This window comes from Dermacentor silvarum, chromosome 9 (genome assembly GCF_013339745.2).
Source record: "Dermacentor silvarum isolate Dsil-2018 chromosome 9, BIME_Dsil_1.4, whole genome shotgun sequence".
Taxonomy (NCBI): Eukaryota; Metazoa; Arthropoda; class Arachnida; order Ixodida; family Ixodidae; genus Dermacentor; species Dermacentor silvarum.
In genome coordinates, this window is record NC_051162.1 from 75,572,126 (window position 1) to 75,596,204 (window position 24,079).

Sequence of the window (24,079 nt, forward strand, 5' to 3'; positions counted from 1 at the left end):
TAAAATTACAACCTTTATATAGTTTGCGATGCTTAGTTGCATTATCAAAAGATGCGATGCTAGCTCGAGGTCCTACCGCTCGGGGACGTAGCGCTGGCCAGATCTTGCTCACTAGTCAGACACAGCACCATAAAGTGAAGAATTATTCTCACGTGGCTCCGCGTCCCCAGCTTCCTCCTTACTCTGCCGTCTAATCTCGCATTACACATCTCTCGCAGATGTTTAGTCACTGGCATTCATCACTAAGTTGTGAGCCTCTATCAACAGCAATAAATTAAATAGCTTGTTTTTTTTGTTGTATATATGACAAAAAAGGACATATCGCAGCACGAATGCGGCGCCAGGTACTCCTTGTCTCGTGGATGTGTAGGGTCCTTGAGCATGCGCTCTTATCCACTGTTACACATATCTATGATGCTCTTGTACACGTAGCATGTATAGATATGACGTACTCTACGTACTGCTGCTTTTCGTTTTCTTTTTTTTTTAGTTCGAATGCTTTTTTTTTAAACACAGAAGGCGCGCGTTGCAATCGTGAAATTGAAGCCCAGCCCTAATGAAATCGTGTCTTAGCGGGATTATAAGGCTAGCACTACTTTCGAGATACCCGTCCTTAATATTTGCTATGAAATACGTTGAGATTCTAGTTAAATTTCCCAAAAGCACCCCGCAAGCAGTTCGTGATGACCATAGGTGGAGCGCATTTTTAAACAGATTTTGAGGAATAATATCTCGAAAGTAGTGGTAGCCTTGGGTCTTCTGCTAAACGGATATTATGTCACTACTGCTCGACTTCAATTTCGTAAAGGGAAACTTGCGCACTAAATCGAATAATAGTTATTCGTTGAATATTTATAGTTAGCTAACCGAACGTAGCGTTTTCTTGTGCAAGTAATGTCCACCTCACCCGGTATAGTCCCCTCGAAAAGGCCAAGTTGCGGTATTTGCGGCATGCGCTTTTTATATCGGTTAATACTAAAAATAATACCCTGTCCATTGCTGCATATACGCTGAAGTATATTAAAGTATATTGATCATACTGTCTAGATACGATACCGTATATAAATACGTAAGAATAAAATGACTTATGAAGCGATACAAAGCCACTAAGTGTTGTTTTAAGGTCTAGTATTGTTAATTTCGTCTTTCTTGGGAGCCCGGATTATCATTTACCTTTTACAGCAAATTAGTCGGTGCGACACATTCTTACTCCCAAAGAACTACGACTATTGTTAAGCTTTGATAAACGCTTCATGCAAATTTAACTCACATATATTATAATAAAATTAATGAGATCGTGAACAAACGGCCACCTATGTTTATGTCTTTTTTACGCATAAATATTAGTTCTACTAAAACTTGAAATAACGATTAGCGAGGTTATTGTGGTTGTCGAACATTTAATTTGTTCTTCTCTTTCTCTTGCAATAGTTTCCTTGATGTGTCTATAGAAAGCCTTTATTTAACGGATGAATGTATATTGTAGTAAAAGAACTCTCTCCTTCGAACGTCGGCTGAGGGGAAGAAGTTAAAGGATCAATTTACTACAGTCGTTTGGGTAATTCAGTAAAACAAGCAGGCATTTTACTTTTTCCACTACTTGAGAGCTTCCGCGAAGATGCTACAAACATACTAGCAAAGTACTCGTACTAGGCACGTCGGCCAGAAGGTTACATTACAACGCTATAAAGTTTCAGAATGTAACAAAAATTTGTTGTTTTAGCGTCAACTGTTCTGTTCATTCGGCCTCTTCAATTATTGCGTACTGAAAATACTGCATGGTATTATCTGTTCGACAACGTGTTTTCTGATTCCTCGTTTTACATTAGTTTTCAGGGCCGCACTTGAACTCGTCTTTAGTAGTTTGCTTGGACTCCCTGTCAGTAGCTCAATGCAGAGCACTTTTTGCGAACAAAGGCACTGGCAGAATAACGCACGCAGACATGCGTTTACCACAAAAGCACTGTAAGAGCAACTGGTGAACATACTTGGAACTTCATAATCGCACCTTGCTCAGGCACCATTCTTGCTCACTGTTATCACAAATAGCTACGTCTTCCAGTTCTATTCGGTGGCACCATGTGCAAGGCACCAGGGCTAACGATCATGTAATTAAAGAAAAATCACTAAGCTGTTGGCAGGAAGACAGTAAGCAGTTGCTTACTGGCATTGCAGAACAGCTAGCAAAAATGTTTGCTCAATTAACCGATGGCTAGCCATGAATGCGTTATTTTCTTAAAAAGCCGACCTTGTTGGACGCCATTTTAGCATGGCTAAACCTGTAGCTTGGTGGAAGGTCTGAAGACCAAACGCGTCTTTAGAGGTAGCGCTAGCAAGTATACTCGCATTCGTTACCAAGGGACCATTGTATTCGTTATGTATGCTCATATTTTCTACTGGATATAACGATTCTCCCGTGCTGCCCCGTGGTAACAAAGAAATGCTACTCACAGTGCACCTGTAGCACCCAGCGGTCGGCCACTTGGTCGTGTCCGGGCATCCTGGGGTTGGTGGCGACGCACCTGAGCTGGCGGCCGTTGTCCCGGGCCCTGGGCACGAAGCCAAGCAGCGAGGTGGTCACGTTGCCACCTGCCGACAGCCGTGTTTGAGCGAGCGACGCATTCAGGCGCACGCCATCCAGCCACCAGGAAACGAGCGCCGGTGGCAGGGAGCCTTCGGCCTCGCACTCCACCTCGGCACGGAACTCGGCTGACAAGAAATCTTGCTTGCCCCGGATGACCGCGCGCGCGGGCTTCACTGTACGTCGTAGAAAACATAGGGCGAGAGGAAGGGCAGGGGGGGGGGGGGGAATAAAAAGGTCAATTGCGTCCTAGAAGAAAGCGCCACAGAACACAAGAAAATTGCATATTCTTGACAATTCGCCGCATGATTGTGGTAGAATATCAGTCGAAACATTTATACGTTTTAATGGCCTTGACCCCAACTGTTCCGTGCGAACGGGGGCAGGCAGTGCTGGAAGGTATTTGTCAAGTGATAGAGTAAAAAAGCTAGTCCGGGCATCGCTCAAGCTCTGTAGCTCCTGAATATACGGCTGCTTAATTAATACGTATATCCCCCAAAACCAGGCAATGAAAGTAAAGTCCGACCGGCGGGAAAGTTGCGAAATCAGCTGAAATATACAAGAATAGCAGCTTTGAGCGTATACCAAAAGATCACGCCCGTGATTCTTTAACGTACATCGGATCCGCGGCCACGAAAGTTCGCTTGGCCGGACGGCAACGGAATTCCAAAGCACGCTCTAGAACTGCCGCCTTGCCACAGAGGCCATTTCTGCGTCGGAGAGCACCCTTCACTTCAATGTGCACTTGCGAGATACAGAATTACCCGCCCCTCTTTGATTACGCAACAGATCGATATATCGATGGTGGACACAATGCGCGCTGGCATGACGGCGAATGAGAGAATACAAAACACGCACACAAAAGGAGAGATTTCGGCGAGGCTATTTTTCTTCCAGGTTATTTCTCGCCTGGCGAGTGACCATTGTTTTCTCTCCTCCTTCTCCGGCTCCTTCTGTCCCGCCAGCGACAGAGCTCTCAGCTCAGATCCCGCGCTAAAAGCAGCGAGAACAAAGTAAAGTTCGGCGAGAACTGCTTTCAAAGCAATATTCGTAGCCGGGCACTTAAGACGTCGGCCGAAGAGAGCTCAACACGACATCCATCCGGCTTCCTGAGCCATCAGCGACGGCCTCCAAGCAGGACGTGACGCGGAAGCCTGCCTGCTTTGCTAGCCGCCGCCGAATTGAGCGGCGCACAACGGTGTGCCCTGCAGGGCCGGCGACCGCACAGCCGCTAGCGCGCGCCCTGCAAACGGCCCGCACAACCGGGGGAAGCCGACTGCTTAGCGCACCGGGCGACTGCTAGGCAGCGCCAAAACGACGCGACAGGCGGCCAGCGGTGTCGCGTTGCAGTGGGAAATATAGGTTTCGCTGATTACGGTTCCCACGTCCCGCCGTCAGCTTATTCCCGCCATGGTTCCTTTCTTATGCCTCCTAGCACCTTTCCTCTCGATGTTACTCGAGCATACTTTCTTTTTTCTCCGACACGACGTCTCTCTTGCTGCCTTCCTTAGCGCGTGCTGCCAGCAACAGCCGGGTTGCCTTCATTTCACACCTTTCATCTTATCTTTATTTTTCTGGAGGGGAGGGGGTTGAGAGGCCGCGAGGAAAGAGAGGATTTGAGCATGTTTGTCCCTGGCAGGCGGCGCACGTGGCAGGCAACATATTCGCGCCGACTGGGAGATGTAAATGAGAACCTACAGCTCGCTTTCGGGAGGGGGCACGTTCTTCGCTCTTATCTCTCCTCCGCGCACTCTCGTGGCACCGTTCGCTGGAGGTCCCTTATTCTCGAACGTGGTGAACTCCCACGGCGTGGCTCAACTACAAAGTTGAAGAAACGACCTGGCAGAAACCAAGCCGCGTCGCGACTCCCCTCCTCGGCGGCAATCAGCGTCTGGAAAAGCTGTCGACGCGCGCTGGCACGGCGCGTTGGAAAAAAGTGAATATCCGTTATGCGCGGGAAAGGCTCGTTACCACGTCTGGATATACGACAGTGCGCGCTGCACGCCAGTGCTGCTCGTTTCTCAGCCTTGCGTACCAGCGCGCACGGCGATACGTGACGGGAAAGGCAAAGGCCACGCGTGGAGTCGCAATCATAAATTCGACTCCAGCAGCAGCGCACCAGTGCGGCATTGGGCAAGGGCCACGGTTTTAGCGCCAGCCGAGGAGGGGCTCGGGCGCGCCCTCGGCAGGGAAGGGCCGGCGCTGAGAACGACGCGCAAGCACCTCTCAAGCTGCGTCGCCGCGTGGTGCCGAGTGTGGGCGTGCGTGACCCGCGCGTTCGACAGGCTCGGCCAATTTCAGCTGCACGACTGCTTCCCCGCACATACGCCATGGCCGAACGTTCGAGCGCTCCTGCCACACAGTAAAAGTTTTTACACCCAAAAGGGTGTAAAAAGGGTGTATTTTAATTTTAACACCCTCGCTTACACCCTTTCACACCCTTTTGTCATTATTTTACAATACTACACCCTATATGTAGGGTGCGTACATCTTTTGCACCCTCCGATTGGCACCAAGGGTGTTTCTTTATTGTCAAGAAGGGTGTAAGTGACGCACAAATATGTATGCGCACACACATGTGTACGCATGCGTCTTCGACAAAGGCTATATATAACATGCCAAGAGCATTGGTGATAATAAAGGCACTTTATTCGGTAATACAGTATTCAAGGCAATTCATGTTAAGTGTATCTATCGTAAAGTATTAAGCTCCATATGCACTTATTGCAATCGGCTAGCTTTCATTTTCAATTTAAAGAGCATGCGGTAATTACAAAATTCAAGTCAGCCTGTACGCAAAATGTACCCAGTAAGTGCGAACTTGGTGAGCGAATCAAGTTTTAAGATATTCCTTCTAAAAGAGCTTGCATGGCGTTCTCCTTTCTATTTTTCGAGAAAAGCTTTTAGGTGCATATATGTGGAACACCAGTGCATTATGCGACACTATTCAGGTGTATATTTTGCGAGGCTGGTGCCGCTGACAGCATTGCTGAACTTCACATATTGTCTCGCTTCAATATTGAAATAACAATACGCCCTATCAAAATATTAATGAAAATGTAGTTTTATGGATATCAGTCCTCGTAAAATATACGTTCTAACATTGATAAAAAGTTATGACACAACTCATTATTTACCCGTTCATTACATGCACCAACCACCCCAAATTGCACTACACTAGACAGATTGCAGTGCACTGCATTGCAACACAGGGGCACTGGGGTTTGCCATCCCCAGTAGGAAATCGGACGCTTGTCTGGTTGACCTGCTTGCCTTTCCTCTCTTTGCTTTTTCTATCTCTTTGAACAAACTGCACTACCTTGTCGAAGAGGAAGCGTTATGCTCTTTCAGAGTTAAATTATTTGTCGAGCAATAATTTTACATTCCAGCAACTACAGCATAAACTGGAAAACGAAACCGAATCTGATTTGTTCTCCGTGCTCACAGAGCGCGGCACCAGGTGGCACCGTGCGCTGCGCCTCCGGTCTCGAAGGATCTAACAAGTGGTTGATGCAGCTGCGAATGTGTAGTCAGTCGGCTTTTATCGTTTTATGTTGTGCAGATTGTTAGTTCACCGTAAATATGTCTTGATTTGTACTCAAGAGTGGAGCAAGGCCCCAAGGAACAGAGATTGACGCAACGGGAGCGAAGAACAGAAGCGATGGATGGTTACGCTGGTTGACTCTCGGCATGTTCAAAATGGCGAAGTTCCGAATTTGTCGCTGTGTGACGTGCGCGTGTGTGCTCGTCAGGTGCCGTCATAGCGCGGGGATATTTGTGCTGAATGTGTTTCACTTCGTCTACAAAACTCTGCACGCAATGGCATCGAAGAAGTCGTGTGTTCAGGTGCACGTATGTGCATGCTTGGATGCGGAAAGCCTGCCCTCAACGGTAGCGCTGAGCTCAGCCGTGTTGGCTCAGCGCTTACCCCCTCAACGGATGTTCAACAGTCTACATGCTCGTAACTTGCTCACGAGGTAAGCCCGTTGTCATCTTGTTTGTTTGTGTGTTGTGGTTTGGCGTCGCTATCAGAAATATTGTTTAGAAAATGCCAGTAAACAGCGTCAAAAAGGACGCGTGAATGGGAAAAAGGATTACGTTCGGGGTAGATTACTCGTTGGCGTCACCTATTCTCGCACGGGCGCGTTACGTCGGATGGACATACTCACGCCTGCGGCGCTCGTGCTGTATCAGTCATGCCGGATTATATAGCTTTCTCGCGCCTCTACCTTCAAAATAACATCACTGATTTTCCCGGGGGAGCAGTAGGGGCCGTAGTGGAGACCGGGGCTACTGTCTTGGAGCAGTATTTTCGCTCATGCCAGCCTTTTCGTATGTGTTAAGCTTCTCTGCAGCCTAAATTGTTTGCAGTTAACGCTGCATGACATTATACTTGCTTGCATAAGTGTCACAGCTGTCACCCGTTCGTCGTCGGCGCGAAGTCAATCGACGGGGTATACAAGCCGGTTGGTCGTTCCATATGCTCTCCGTGACTTTTCAAAACATATTAACTCAACGAAAATGCCTAAACTGCTCCCGCGGGAAAATCAGTGATGGTATTTTGAAGGTAGAGCGCCGTAAGGCGTGAGAAAGGTATAATCTGGCATGGCTGACCCGCAGGTGCGGGAATGGCTGTCCGAAATACCGCGCCTGTGCGCGGAGAATAGGTTACGCCAACGAAGAATGTACCACGTTTGATCTACATGGTAGTGCGGTCCCCTCGATCGCGATCAAAATTTTCTGTGTGACGATTATAACCTCTTGCTTTGCGATTGCTATATTCAGCACTTTTATAAAACAAAGATATTGTTGAATCAAAGGTAAACAGAGGTTTTACAAGTAAAAAAGAACAAGAATTTTGTGCAATTGTATTGCACATGTCCGTGTGATCATTGAAGCTAACACGAATTGTCATCTGTTTACAGACCTCCTTGCTGTTGCAACTCTGAGGACAATTGCTTCAAATGGGAAGGAACAACCAGCAGTGCCAACGCTATTTGTACATGAGGACGTAAGTTCCTTCACATTTTTGTTAATGAAATCGGATCTAAACAATGCTGTAATTCCTCAAAGGGCTTCAATCGTAGAAACAGTTTGGCAACTGTATAAAGATCCAGATGCTTTTTTTTTAATGTGAACTACATGCTACCTAATTTCACCAGCTATTTATTCATTTTTATTTATTCATGCTACAGGTAAATGCCCTCACAGGGAGTGTATTACATGGGGGGGGGGGCGATACAATCATTAATAAGTGCTGTACATATTAGGAAGAACACCAATACATGTATAAATAATAAAAAACAGCAATTAAATCATAAGTCAATATACAAAACGTAAGGATGAGCAAACGAACAATTTAGAACTGCTCTTGCACTCGTTGTGAGGAGCATCTATGCTGCAAAAATGACCTTGCTTGGATTACACAGGTTATTCGAATAATGCCGGGTTGTGTTAAGCTTCTCTACAGCCTACATTGTTTGCAGTTAAGGCTGCATGACATTATACTTGCTTGCATAAGTGTCATAGCTGTCACCCGTTCATCATCGGCGCGAAGTCAATCGACGGGGTATACAAGCCGGTTGGTCGTTCCGTACTCAAGCGAACAGAGTGAAAAGAGTCAGAGTCGGGAGTAAACAAAAAAAACAGATATTTATCGGCAGATAAGTATACACGATCAATGAAATAAAGTAACAAAAAGGACACAATACAAACACACCTGGGGCGCTATAACGTAAAATGATTCCAAACAGTTTTGGTTGCAAACTCCTGACGTCAAATTTACGTAACCACCGACGCAAGCATCGGGCGGTGACTCGCGGCGTTGTCTGAACAACTCAATCAAGCACTCTCCTCGTTTATAGGTCACCTTTGTTCGCTTTCAAAACCAATAACATTGCTTATACTCAGCGGTTTTTCTTATCTAATTGGCTGACAAGAGGAGCACGCTCTAGTGGAGAGGGTTTCGATGGGGCCGAGCCAGCACAGTGAAAATAGATAACCGCATGAAGAGGGTGGTGCCGGCTTCTCCGATTGGTCCGCTTCGCCTTACGTAGCTTGCGGTGGCTGGTCGAAAATCGCGGCGGCGTGCAACGGAAGAATAAGAATGCCACTAAAACGGCTCCTCAGCAAGGAAGAGTTGGCAGAGCGATGTTGTATGCATGGCGAAAAGGCTCGATAACGTTTTACTGGTACACAAAAATGTTTATCATGCGCAAATAATTACATGCTCCCCGGCAGGTACGAGTAGCGAGAGCCTGAGTGATCCGCAGGGAGCCATCTTTTATTCCTTTCGGAACGGGGCAGTCTGTGGCTATTAAGGGAAATTTTCAGTTTTATTCGGCATAATAATGCATTTTTTTCGCATACACGTCACTTTGACGTGGTGAGTTTTCGCAGTTTTGTGAGGTTGCGTGACAGATAGGCGAAGTGGGCGTATCCAGAAAACATTGGATAATAGCAGAGGGCTAATGGTGAAAAGGCGTCGAATTAGGAATGATTATTTTTCTTTTGTGCGGTTTAATCATGCATAATCAGTGTGTACACGTTATATCGGATGGGGAGCTGTCGCGGTTTTCGTGACGTCACGTGACAGACAGGCGAAGTTAGGAGTGGCTCGAAAATGTTTTGACCAATCGTGGAGGCTGATTGCAGAAACTGGAATCAAAACAGTTTGGAATCTTTTTACGTTATAGCGCCCCTGAAACACAATGATGACGGAGAAATGTGATGAGCAATTAACAATACATATACATATGAAACAGGGCGCAGATCAAATATACAAGAATAACACCTAACAGCATTTCATTAAAATAATGTTCAAAAGAAAACAACGATGTCATACGCGTGGCCGGGCAGCAGCAGCAAGACCATAAACCGTGAAGTCGGCGCGCGAAGCTTTTCCGAAGAATGCTGGCGGGCGGATCTTGTTGAGGTGGCTGCAATTGCTGGACTGGATTTCCCGGGAGTCTAGATTTGACGTCTTCTCTCAAGCAGGTTGAGCTAACTTAAGGCGATCTACCGTGAGCTTCGTTGCAGACGTTGGTTTGTAGTCTCGTACGTCGACTAGTTCCTCAGAATTCCGACGTGGCCAGGCGGCCCAGGAGATACTGGACGGCACTAGCCCCCTGATGGCTTCTCAGCAGCACATAGGTTCAGCTTCTAGACTAATTAGCTGGGACCAAAGCGTGCGCTTAAATAGCCTCTCCTTTCTCTAGTTGCCTATGTAGGGGAACTGCCGGTATGCAGAGTTCACCTAATTAATTCATGACTCCTCCCAAAAGTCTTGGCCGTGCCCCTTTCAGCATGGACGAAGGATGGTAGATTGCCCTCTCTCCAAGGTCGAGCCCCGGCACTGCATGCACCACACGGACGCACACCTCTAGGTCCGTTAATCGGCGTGTCGATGTCTCGAAACGAGATGCCACCCCGTGGGGCCACGACGTTTTTGACGCCCGTTAATCGGCCTGTCGCCTTCTCGAAATTATACGCCGCACAGTGAGGACATGACGTTTTTTGGCGGCCATTATTTGGCGTCAAAACCACTCGAAATCTCTCGAAAATATGCCGCTCCATGACAAGCATAGCAACCCCTTTATATTGTGCTTGCACAAAAGCATTAATATACTTTCATGATCAGTAAGCTTTCTTTGTTGTCATTGCAGGACGAGAGGGTTCCACTCACCCCCTGTGTGGTGTATTCTGGCCACAACCTGGAACAGGCAGAGTTTCTCCACCTCTGTGTCGACAAGGAGCGGCTGTTCATGGTCAAAAATGCGGAGGAAGGGGTCATCGCAATCATGAGTGCATTTTTTGTATTGAACATAGTATATGGGCCTAAATACTTCAACACCAGTGCAGTACTGGAACGATTGTTTTTTGGTTTGAATGTAACAATGCCAAGTGGTTGTTACAAAGTTTGTGAACAGAGTTGTGCAGGCAATGCGACACCGAGGTTCATGTACGTTACCATACGAATGCTAGCCTGACAATTTTGTGCAATAGCTTGAGCAATAGTTTTGTGCAATTTTTAATGTATCATTTTCTTTCTTTTTGATCACGATAATAGCATGATCCAGTAACTTCTTCCGCTGCCTCTGTGCCAACCACATATCTATAGACTGCACCTTTTTTTGTTCTGATGACTTGACAGACAATGTAATAGTGCCCAAGTGTAGGTCAGCGAAAAACAAACGTGGTGTACTGTAGTCTGCACGTACTTTATCGAAAACGTTGCTGGGTGTTGCTATGTGCTGAAAGAAGATTACAATACGTCTAGTTCATATTAGGTCTGCCTTAACATTAATGTGTGTGAAACAATTGTCAGCAGTCTTGTACAAAGATTATAGCTTGCTTGCTCTTCCTTAACATAGTTTGTTTATGAAACCTATTTGCCAGCCAGGGAACAATGTCCCAGCTTATAAGTACTGCATGATACAACTGTTAACGTTTGTATTCCCTTATAGGGCACATCAACACTGGCAGCCAGTGCTCAACTTTTCGTAACATGCTGCTTGGTCAATATTTTATATTTTGCGCATGTGTTGCATAGTGTAACCTACCCAATACAAGTGAAAGTTTTTGTGGTTTGACTGTCCTTTTATGAACTATGTTTTATGTCTATTATGTATAACTTAGCAGCTGAGGCCTGACATACTAGTCAAAACGCAACAGAGTATCCAATTTTTATAAGGTTTTACAAGGTTTTTACAAGTTTTGGATTGTAAAAAATGTTGCGTGGAACAAATATCAGGCTGAAGTACTGTTACATTGTCATGAATACCGGCAGCCTTTGCTTAACTTTTATGAATCTGCTGGCAGGCTGTAGTATCTTTAGCTCGTTTATTTTTTGTACATGTGTTGCCAATGCCTCATCCGAGTGAAAGCTAGTCGCTTATATACTACATATACTGGTGTTTCTACAAAGAATTTATGTGATATTTAAAAATAGCCGTTCTGAAGTACAAGGACGGCTCGTTAGAAGACATGCTGTCAGTGGTGCCTACCATGGGTGGATGGGTGATATCTGGTAATTAGTTGCTGATTAACAATCTAATATATCTTACTTTTAGTTTCAGCAGACTCATTGTAACTAGGAAATTAAAGCAAGCTCTCTGCACAAGACGTGAACTTTTGGATCTGGAAAAATACAATTACCCGCAGAACTGTGGCGTGATGAATTTAGGCTGTCTGAGCACGCGAAACTGAAACTGAGATGCTGCTGAAACTCAAGGCAACATTTTGCTTACGTCGCCCAGCAGCGGGCTACCAGCACACTGCACTAATCCCTATTGCTGCCCACTGTTGGGTGATGTGAGCAGAACGTCCCCTCGAAGGGCGCTGCAGCCTCGGGTACAGTTTCGTGTGCTGTGATAGCCAAAGTTCATCGTGCTACAGTTGTGTGGGTAATTGCATTTTTTCCAGATTCTAAAGTCTATATGCGTTGTGCAGAGAGCTTGCTTCAATTTCCTGATTACAATGAGTCCACTCAAACTAAAAATAAAAGGTATTTTATTTTTGTTATTTAGCAACTAATTGCCATGTATCACCCATAACCTCGTGGTCGACACTGCTGGTGGCATGTCTCCAAAGGAACCAGTTGTTTTATTCAGAACGGCTGTTTTTACATATCAGCAATGTGTTTGTAGAAAGACCCTTACAGAGTTGTGCGATATTACTGTTGAACAAATCTTATTGTGTACTCAGGTGAAACATGCACAGATGAAGAGCAGATATATACGTGTCACCTCTGTTAATGTACTATAATTTTTTTGTATGAAGGCCACCACACAGTTTTTTTTGCAAATGGCTGCTCTGCTTTTACTCACTCGTACTCTCTCACTTGTACTCAGTATACACGTATATTATACCACAGATATACTGTGATCCATGTGAATTACTGTGATCAGTTGCAAACTATATTGTTAACTGCAGTGATACTTTACAAATAACGTTTGTATTTTATTGCTCCTTGTATGAAATACAATAAAGTTCATTCACATTTTCTTTTCAAATCGTTACATATAGGTCTCATATATATGCTTCACCATTTAGTTAAGCTTTGCATTTTTGTACAAATGCAGCAGTGACTTCTTTTGCATGTCCATGGAGTGAAGCAGAATACATATTAGCCAGAGATCTAAGACATGCTAAATGTGATGTTTTTGTGTGTGTATAGTGCATGTGTACGATACGTATAACTTGTGTTCGAGTTGTATAGCTTGAGCAGATTTAAAAAAAAAGTGATACATCTCCGATGACTGAGACCATGATGCATATTGAACTCCTGCATGAGACAACATGCACTTTTCAAAGCACGGGTCATGGAATAATATTTTAAATCTCCACATGCATTATACATATATATTGTTTAACTATAATTTAACTTTAAAAAAGAAAATTTAAGTTCAGGCAACTCTAAGTAATATACCATAGGTCTCATTCATCTATAAAGTGTTCCACTTTAAAGTTTGGTTCAAGCTATTGGACATCTGGTACAGGGGCTGTACACCCATCTGGCACCCTCCACAGTGGGTGTTAAATAAGGAAAAATAAATGAAGGGTGTAGCTGCCACCCTTCGGTTGGGGTGTTTTCACAACACCCTACAGTTTCTTTACATGGGCACCCTTGTTTTAGGGTGTGCCGAAAAGGCACCTTGTAAAATAGGTGCTAACTTACACCCTTAGGGTGTCGTCTCTGCGACAAGCCTATTTACACCCTTCTGGGTGTAAAAACTTTTACTGTGTAGGCAATAGTCTGTTCATTAATAGAAACTGGGTATGGCGTCATAAGATTTCGAGTGAATGCAACCAATGCACATTTCTCGGTTGATACAGTCAAGTGTTGTGCTTCAAGATATGCTGATGTCAAGGTTGCTGCCCGTTGCAAACACGCGCACCTGAAGCCGAATACCTGCAGAAGTCCTAAGGCAGATGTCATCTGCATATATCGAGAGGCAGATTGTCTTTGGTAAAACGTCAGCTAGTCCAATGAGTGTCACATTGAACAACGTTGGACTCAATACTCCTCCCTGAGTCACGCCGCAGTACGTGTAATGTTCAGCTGTGGGGCCGTATTCTGTTTGCACAAAAAACGACCGGCGAGTTATGTAGTCGGATAACCAACGAAGCATGCGGCCGCCGATTCCAATAGTCTCCAGGGAGGCGACGGTGGCATCATGTGCAACGGTGTCATACACGCCTTTCACGTCGAGAAAGAGCACAACTGATATGCGCTTACGGCTTTTCTCCTGCTGCACAAACGTCGTGAGGTCAATGACGATGTCCATTGAAGAACGACCCCTACGAAAGCCTGCCATGGAAGCGGGGTAGATATTGTAACGCTTGAGATACCATTCTAGACGTGCAAGGGCCATCCTTTCCATAACCTTGCCGAAGCAGCTGGCAAGAGCAATATGGCAATATGCCGTCAAGTCCAACGGAGATTTTCCCGGCTTTAGTAATCGTACCAGCCGACTTAACTTCCATTGCCGAGGAACTGTACCTCTATGCCATGAGTTGTTAGAGGTGTTCAGAAGCGCTCTTCTTGCCTCTTGTCCAAGGTGTCCCAGGGCAGAATAGGTGACGCTGTCAGGGCCTGGAGAGGATGATCGTTTAGATCATCCTCTCCAGGCCAGGGCACTGCCAGGGCACTGCCAGGGCACTGCCAGGGCACTGCCAGGGCACTGCCAGGGCAGCTTGTGAAATCTGATGAAACACCGGAGCTCTGCAAGCGTGGGTGTATACAGCAGTGAGTATGACGCTCGCCTCCGGACCGTTCTTCTTTATGGGGTTTTACGTGCCAAAGTTGGAATACGCTAGCGCAAGACAGGGGTAATTGGAGATCGCAGGGAGAGGCCTTCGTCTTGCAGTGGCCATAAATATAGGCTGATGATGACGATGATGATGATGACGCGCCGAAACCAGTACTCATTATGAGGCACGCTGTAGTGGAAGGCTCCGGAATAATTTTGACCACCTGGCTTTCTTCCACGTGCAATACAATGGCGTTCTTGCATTTCGCCTCCATCAAAATGCGGTCACCCCGGCCGTGATTCGATCCCGCGATTTCGCCTTTGGACCGTGTTTTCCCAGGTTGAAATCCCGCCTCGTCAGAAAAGTTTATATTGTTTTTTTTTTTCTTTCTCCCTCTTTCTTTCTCTCTTTCTTTATTTTCTTCTTTTCTTTTCTCCCTTTCTCTCTCTTTCTCTCTTTCCGTTTTATTCTCTCTCTGCTTCTTTCTCTCTTTCATTTCTTTCTCTCGCCCATAGCAAGTTGCGTTGCAATCATCGGTACAATGCAACCATATTGTTCCCATAGATGCATGTTCTGCAAGCGTGGGTGCATGGCGCAGTGGTTATGACGCTCACCTTCGGACCGTGGGCACCCGGGCTCGAATGCCGACTCACTAAGGAAGTTCATTTTGTTTTATTTATTTTTCTTGCTCTCTGTCTTTCTCTCTCTGCACCTCCTCTCCTCTGATCAACTTTCTGCATGGTTCAACCTGAGCCTTAAGCAGCTCCGCTGTTAAAACCTGTTTGCTCCCATTGTTAAATAATATAGGAAGAGGACAACGCGACTAGCGCGTTTAGCGCAAGCGGCGCGCTGGTGTTCGTGCGCTTAGACTGATTCCAACTGCCAGTATGGACACATAGCTGCTGTTCTCCATGAAATAAGCTCGAACTTGTCATGCTTATTCGCCTAAATAAATACACTGAAGGCAATCAGTTATTCCCGCCAGAGATGATTGGGTTTCGACAGTCACTCTCATGCCAGGAGGCCATGCTAAGGCTCAAGCATGACATCCTTACCCCTACAGGTAGTAAAGACACCCAAGCCATCTTGGGACCCGACTTTCGCGGTGCACTTAACAATATAAATCATGAGCCCATCTTACGTGAATTGAATGTTATTAACTGTGGTAGAAAAATGCATGACTATATCCGCGAATTTCTTACCAGTAGTACCGCTGACTTTACTTGTCGGAGTCATGAGTCATGGAAGAGAGCGGTGTGGATCAGAGAACAAACGGGGATAGCCGATGTTCTAGTTGACATTAAGCGGAAGAAATGGAGCTGGGCAGGCCATGTAATGAGTAGGATGGATAACCGGTGGACCATTAGGGTTACAGAATGGATACCAAGAGAAGGGAAGCGCAGTCGAGGTCGGCAGAAAACCAGATGGGATGATGAAGTTAGGAAATTTGCGGGCGCAAGTTGGAATATGCTAGCGCAAGACAGGGGTAATTGAGGATCGCAGGGAGAGGCCTTCGTCCTGCAGTGGACATAAAATATAGGCTGATGATGATGATGATGATGATGATGATGAGTACCGCTGACATTACTTTCAATGATAAAACTGCTCCCCCAAGCACCTTAGGTAGCTTTGGCACTCTTCAGGGATCTGTGCTCTCGCCGTTTCTATTTAACCTAGCTATGAGGTCTACTGCAGGGGCGCTGGCACAAATACCGGGTCTCCAATATTCTTTATATGCAGACGACATTACCCTATGGATTAAAGGTGGTTCGGATGGCTACATTCAAGATACCTTCCAAGCGGCTTCAGATACAGTGGCTACGAGAGCCGGGTTCATGAACCTCGAGTGCTCGCCCGCTAAATCTGGGCTGTTACTTCTATCCGCAAATAAGCGCGATACGCCCAATATTCAGATTATTATTAACAGGAAGCAAGTTCACGTCACCGACAAAATCCTTGTACTTGGCATGCACATTCAATCTGACAAACTCAATACTTATAGACTGCAAACGGTTACTGCCAGCGTAGACCACACCATACGGCTTATAGGAAGGGTGTCTAATAAGCCTGGAGGTCTCCGTGAAGCAGAACTGCTAAGACTGGTACAGGCGTTTTCCGTTAGTAAAATCCCAAGCTTCCTTCCTTATCTACACTTAACTAGTGCTGAGGAAGATAAAGTTAACGCACTGATACACAGACTCTACAAATTTGCCCTTGGAGTGCCGAGTACAGCCTCCACTGAGATACTTTTGGCTACAGGTATTTTGAATACATTTAGTGAGCTCGAAGAAGCTCACCTGACAGCTCAATTTCAGGGCTTATCAAACACCCACAATGGTAGGCACATCCTAAACACCGTAAATATTACCCCGGCACCCATGACTAATGGGAAATTTATTATTCCCCACCCGATTCATGGGCACTTTCATATACCTTCTCTCCCTAAGAATATGTACCCTGTTCATCACGAACATAGAAGGCAACAACGAGCTAAAGCCTTACAGAAAAAGTTATCAAACTACAAAGACGTGGTCTATGTCGATGCCGCAGAGTATCGGAGTGGACACAAATTTGCCATATCAGCCGTTAACTCCTCTGGCAGTGTTGCGACGGCCGCATCTATTCTAGCCTCTTCTTCGGAGGAGGCGGCGGTGGCACTCGCCGCAACAATACCCAATTACTCTTTCATAGTAAGTGACTCAAAAACTGCCATATACAACATTGGAGTGGGTAGGGTTTGGAGGACCGCCCTAGCCATCCTATCCCATAATCCGCCATCCCAACTTCTGAGTTTATTCCGTACACCGGCTCACACAGTCCTAATCGACAATGAAACGGCCCACGCAAGTGCTAGAGCTTTCACGAACGGAGCGCAGGCTAGCATACGGGACGGTTCATACGCCAACAATCTCCCTCCAGCATTTACCTCCAAAGGCAGGTTACTTTCATACCACGACATTTACGGGCATAGGTCGCCGAACCCTCCCACCTTTAATGCGTCGGTTGTCACGAATACACGAGGTGCTATGGCGTAAACTAGACTCGGACTTTTCTATGCCTAGCCTTACGTCACGAAATTCACCCTGGAATATACCCTACTTCAGCCAGCAAGTTTTGTGCAGCTAGCAGAGCGGACTTAAACAACATTATGTGGCTCCCCACCCCTTAACCTTTGTACAGTTTTAAGTAGTCGGGAGCTGTGGGAGGATGTCATGCGCAGCTACAACCTCGAGCTTCAGGAAGCTATCGTGAGGTGGGCTGAGGTGGGCTCAAGTGGTAGAGGCGGCCTACCGCGAGTAGGACAACCTCTCTCGCCTTCTCGTAGCCTCTTTCCCTTTAGGATGTGATAAAGTTGTTTCTCTCTCTCTTCCCTTTTTCCGCCCGTCTAGTGCGCAGACTCCTTTGGTACACATTTTTCTGATGCCGAAACCAAGGACTCTCTCGTTCAAGCGACCGGAACATGAAACCCGGCGGGCTTCGAAGAAGGGGCGGATCAAGGGCAAGCGAGCGACCCAACCTGTCTCCGAAACGAGGCAAGTCAACTCATAGAAACGGCTGAATTTAGCGCTTCGGCACTCTGAGTGCTGCATGGCACAATGAAGAACAGCACCGATGGGCTACGGGTGCTCAAAGAAAAAATGGAGGGATGCGTCATGGACGAACAAGCATCTGAAGACTACATCTCGGTTGCGGAATATGAAGCCAACGTGGTAGCAACGTTGTTCATTCTCTGTAACCACATCGAACAGCTTCGGCCTCAAATGACCGCGGACTGAGACCTGCCGGCACCCAACAGAGCCTCAGCTTCAGGTACGACCTCCAAATATCATGTGCTCGGTGATACCTCAAGACCGGTTGTCGGTGCTTCTAGACTTCCGAAGGTCGACTTGGTTCACTTCAACGGAGTACTGCAAGAGAGGCAGCCTTTCAGGACGTGTTTAGGCATGCCGTCTGCAAGAATACCAGTTTCGCAAAAATTTACCATTTCCACTACTTTAAAACCCTTTTGACAGGACCAGCGGTCAAATCGATAGAACTCAAGTAACGGGCGCATCATATGAAGATGCCATCGAAATTCTAACAAACCACTTTGGCAACATGAGGGTCAACGAGCAGAAATACTTGAAGAGTCTTCGAACGCTGAGATCAGTGAGGATTTCTACTGGTGTGACCGCTATGAGGACTCTCCTGGATACAGCACACATTAACGTGAGTGGTGTCAAGGCTCGTGGATGATCGGAGCTTTCACACGTTGCGATACTCGCCGAGATTCTAACCAGGGTGATCCCCAATGACATCGTGGTGGAACACTACAAGCAACAAAACTTACTATAGAGGCCTGAGGAGACGAAGTCATTAGAGAGGGAGCTAGGGCAGATATTGGAATACATACAACTGGAGGTCGAAGCCCGTGTGAAAAGCGGGCAACAGGAGTCCTGTGTTTGCAACACGCAAGATATAAGGCGGGACTTGAGGCCCGATGCGACGCCTACCCCCTCCGTTTTGCACAATGAATCTAGGAAGACGAAAGATACTTTCTTGTTCTCCCTTTCGCCGACACATGCTATGGAAACATGCACGCCTGCACTAAGTCTTTATGAGAAGAAGAGCCATCTGGCGAAATCAGGTAAAAGTTTCAAGTTTACATTGTGAGTCCACCGCTCGAAAGATTGCCGACACAACATCCGTTGGGCTAACAGTAAAAACAAGCACGCAACACCTCTGTGTGACCCCAACTACGCTAGCACGAAGAAACCGGTTGTACGCCAAACCTGAGCTTGTATTGCCGCACAGGCACCTATTGGCAATTTGCTTGTAAATGACGTATAACTGCAGACGTTCCCAGTATAGGCTCTACGTAACTTCAGTTCTTCTTACATAAGAAGGGTCCTGCACAACGAGAGATAGAGGACGTTTATCAGATAATATATATTCAGAAAACTAAGCCTGCCAACGTGGAAGAAAGTAGATTGTGAAGTTAAAGCGTTTGGTGTTCGAGCGGCACACCAAAAAGCAGCTCGCTCAGCCGGGTTAAGGTTACTTTAATTATCCAGTTTGACAGCTCCAAGCCCGAAATGAAGGATTTGGAGGTTCCCTTTATTTGCAACCACATGATTGAGCCTCCAGACGCACAGACATTTGTGCACAATCTGGCCACTGCAAAGAAGTTTATTGCTGACTTTGTATCGCTTGCTGGCCTACAGACAGAAGTTGGCATAAAATTGCCCATTGGATCCGACCATGCAGATGTGGAAGTCGTGCTAAACGACGTTTGGTCACACGACGAAGTGACAGGATTAGCTGCGATCAGCACTAAGCTTGGCTGGATGTTTGAAGGACATGTACCATGCGACATGCGCATTTTCAAAGAAGCCTGCACGCACGTTTGTGTACACCGCCTGAGTTTCACAGAGGCCGACATGTCTCAAGTCCTACAGAACTTCTGGGATCTATAGACAGCATAGGCATTTCTGGCCCTTCGTCTAACGAAGAGCATGGAATTGAAGTGGTCCGACAATTCACGGCGGCAATAACGTTCAAGAATGGGAGGTACGAATTAGCACTTCGGTGGAAGCCCGTCATCACAAATATAGCAGACAACCGAAGTGTTGCGGTTAGACGCCGTCAACCTTTATTGAGGCGATTGGACAGTTACGAGGAGCTCCTTCAGCAGTACGACAAAGCAGCGAGACATTGTGAACTGGATGAGCACGCAGAAAAAATTTACGGACAAGGCGTGGCAGAGAGATGGTATTGCCTACCACACCATGCCGTTATCACAGAATCGTCCTCGTCGACACGGCTGAGGGTGGTCGTCGATGCTTTGTCACACAGACTTCGTGGAACGTCTCGAAATAAACTATTAGAAAAAGGACCCAATATCAGTAACGACATGATTAAAACGCTTGTGAATTTCAGACTAGACAAGATTGGAATTATTGCCCATGTACGAAAGGCGTTTCTTCAAATCGGCATTCAAGAGCTTGATCGCGACGCCTTGCGGTTTTTATGGTTTGACGGTACACCAAATACAAGTGAGCCTGCGCCTAAAGTAGTAGAGTATATCAAGGCACGAGTGCCATTTGGAACTACAGCAAGTAATTCCTCTTGACAGCGATGTTCCAGTATCATTTAAAGCACGTCGATTCTGAGCTGCGATCTACTGCAATGCAACTTGCTGTGAACTTATAGGTTCACAACCTCGTCAAAGGAGTTCCTTCTTCAGAAGAAGCTTTCCACTTTTTTAAAGAAGTGAAACTCATCACGAGCAAAGCGGGTATGAAGCTGCAAAAATGGTTCACCAATGATGATAAGCTAACAGGGCACATTGCTTATGAATTGGACTCCGTTCCAGCAGTGGCTCCTTTGAAGGTTCTAGGCTTGCTATGGGACACAGCTGCTGACAAGCTTATTCTAAACATGGTACCACTGTTGCAGCTGCTCGCAAAAAAGACGACAAAATAGATGTGTCCTTGAGACGACCGCATGGTCTTTCGATCCATTCCGTTGGCTATCAACGTTCGTATTTAGGATGAAAGCCCTCTTTCAAAGATTGTGGTAGCACGGCACAGCATGGAAAGAAGTTATGCCTGAGCCACTTAGACACAAATAGAAAAGTCGGTTCCATGAGCTGAAAAGCTCTGAGGTGTTTTCACTCTGCATGTGTGAGCTGAAATTATTGACAAACCTACAAGCTACTAGCCTTACGTATTTGCGGATTCCAGCTCTAGTGCCTACGGTGCAGTAGTTTATATGAGACTTGAAAGCCAGTGCGGTAACGTCGACGTTCAGCTTCCGTTTTGGAAGTGTAGAGTAGCTCGAATCAGACGGATCACGTTACCATATTTCGAATTCGTAGCAGCGGTTCTGGCTTCTAGAATCATAAAGCCTTTGCAGGAAGCTCTAGAGTTTAGGCACTGGAAAATAGAAGAGCTCCTGGGGACGGACTCAACTGTAACTCTTTGTTGGATACAAAGCTTGGTAATCAAGTGGAATCAATTCGTTTATAGCAGAGTTGACTAGATACGTCAAGTAGCAGGTTCATACTCGTTGCATCAATGTCAGGGAACCCGAAACCCGGCTGATCTGTTGACGCGTGGGCTTTCACTTACAGACCTTCGAAACAGCCAGCTGTCGTGGAAAGGATCAAACGGGCTTCTACCAACAGCAAATAGTTGGCCGATGAAATCTGACATTCAATACTCTGGACTGGCAGGCAAACAAGTGTTCCAGTACTGGTGAGCGTTATAATAGAACCACTTTTCAGTGCAGAAAGATTTAGTTCTTGGTTACGGAGCGCCAGAATGCTAACATGGGTAAAACGCTTCTTTGACAACTGTCGATCGCCACCGTCACATAGAAAAGGAGCACTTACCGCTACTAAACTTCAAGAAGTTTAGAACATCTAGTTCAAGCAAACACAGAGGGACACCTATGCCAAACCGAACTTTAAGTTGGGCAACGCCTCGAAAAGAGGTCATCAATAAGAGACGTGCATCCCTTCATCGTCGAAAATGGCCTCATGAGTATTAGAACTCGCATTCTGAACGCCGATGCCAGGTACAACTACCCGGTCAAGTACCTGGTCATTTTGCAAGCACGTAGAAGTGTGCTCCATGGTGGTGTCGGTGACACCTTAACTGAACTTCGCGCCCGGTGCTGGATGCACAGAATGTGACAAGCAATGAAGGCGGTGCTGCGAAAATTTGTGATCTGTGCTCGGTTCCGCCTCAAGGTTGCGAGTTCACCGACAGCGCCCTTTTGCCCATGAGTGTGTGTTGAATTCGGTCCCTTTTGAGGTTACGGGAGTTAACTTTGCAGGACAAGTTTTAAATGCGAAGCATTTCTTGCCGGCGGCTCTGTCCGTCTTTCCCACGTCCCACATCCCCAAAGCACATCCCCTCCCGCTCTCTCTCCTCTCCTACGCTCCCCCATTTCTCTTCTCTAGGAATAATGTACGGAGCGGCGCCCGCGTCCCACACCCCCACAGTGCATGCGCGTCCCCTCCCCTCTCTCCCCTCTCCTGCGATCCCCACTTTCTCTCCTGTAGGAATCCTCTACGGCGCGGCGCCCACGTGCCACACCCCCACAGCTCATGCGCGTCCCCTCCCTCTCTCTCTTCTCCTACGCTCCCCCTTTCTCTCCTCTAGGAATCCGGAGCGGCGCGCACGACAGGTAGTGCGACAGCTGTATACTCCGCTGGGGGCGCCACGGTAGTTCCGCGGTATGAAAATGACGGAGCGCGCGCACCTCATTCTCTCTCCTGTGCAGCGCCGCGATGAGCGCTCGGGCCGCTGCCGCGAAACCATCTCCTGCTCAAGCTGCATACTCCGCTGGTGGCGCCACGGTAGTTCCGCGGTATGAAAATGACGGAATGCGCGCGCCTCATTCTTCTGTGCAGCGCCGCGATGAGCGCTCGGGCCGCTGCCGCAAAACCATCTCCCGCTGCTTCGCATCCACACATGGGCCCCTTTAGCGAGAGATGGAGTAATGTTATTGCGATAGCAATTATATGGACACTTCAACCGGATTTCTGCCGTCGGCGTCGCCGTCGCCGTGAGGTTCCCTATAGATAAAATCTTCGCCGCGCGCCGTATGCCCGAGCGGAAGCGTGCGGGGACGCGCGCTATCACGGAGAGCGACCGCACTCAATCTCCCACGCGCAAGCAAGGAAGCAGGAAGCCAGCGCCGGAGAGAGTGGGGGGGGGGGGGGGAGGCGCACTTCTACTCTGCCAACAACCGCGCTCGTCGCTCGTCGGCACCGTCTCTTATCTCCACGCGGCTCTGACCTTTATGCGCCGTGCATTCGCCGCTCAGTTTCCGTTGTAGCGATATACCGCACGCACCTTCGACCGCTGCGGCGTATGCTTGCTGCCAGCGTTTTGACAGTCGTTGTCTGCAGTCATTCAGTGGGATCTATTCGTGTTTGTTTGTGCGCGCTCACACCACGCTTGTTAATTCAGTTAGTAATAGTCGGGTCACATTTTCCAACGCACCCTACACATGCAATGCTGCCAGGATCGGCAGTGCAGCGCTACAGGTGTGTCCCTTCGCACGCGCTGCCCACGGGAAGCGCTTCTCATCAACACCACCGTTTCACACGCGCCTTCTCGTGGTCATCGAGTCTCTCTTCATGTCGGTCTACTTACGCCGCAGCACACCTGCTTACTTAATCAGCTCATGTTTACTACAATTCATATTGCTACCAAAGCCGCTCACCTTACTTCGTATGACATTGCTGTGTTGCTATCGCATTCATTGCTTCGCCCTTAGGGCGAAACTGTGACATTTTTGTAGCGTTAGCTACACTGGCCTAGCCAAGCCCGTTTCGCGCGGCACATCAAGAGCCGTGCTGCGCATGCGCAAGGATCAGTGATGTCACACGGCTTGCGCACCGGAGCCACCGGAGCCGGCACCTCTCGCGCACTCCGCCGCCGCCGCGCGCGACTCACCGCAGCCGGTCTGCGCATTCCAGAGGAGTGACGTCGTAGCCGTGGTAGACGCACTGGCGCCGGCGCGCGCTCGCTGGGCAGTTGCCGTCTGACACTGCGCTGGAGCCGCTGCGCTTCTGACTGGCGTTTGCCAGTGTGGTATAGCCATGGAGAAGGAGAGCGCAAATGCTGCTCAACAGCGCAGAAGAACGGAGAAGCTTGACTCATCGGATCCCGAAGTAGTTGCCTGGCAATTAGCGGTTGAGCGTAGGAGGAATGAACAGAAGAAGGCTATATACATGTGCCACATAAT

The 24,079-nt window shown here is 47.3% G+C and overlaps 1 protein-coding gene across 1 annotated transcript in view; it reads right to left on the minus strand.

Annotated features, from left to right (window-relative positions):
- Positions 1 to 2,443: 2,443 nt before the first annotated feature.
- Positions 2,444 to 24,079, minus strand: part of LOC125939844 (uncharacterized) — a 71,717-nt gene continuing 50,081 nt past the window's right edge. The window contains exon 10 of the mRNA XM_049655323.1: positions 2,444 to 2,757. Coding sequence (XP_049511280.1) covers positions 2,444 to 2,757 — 314 coding nt within the window. The remainder of the gene's footprint in view (positions 2,758 to 24,079) is intronic.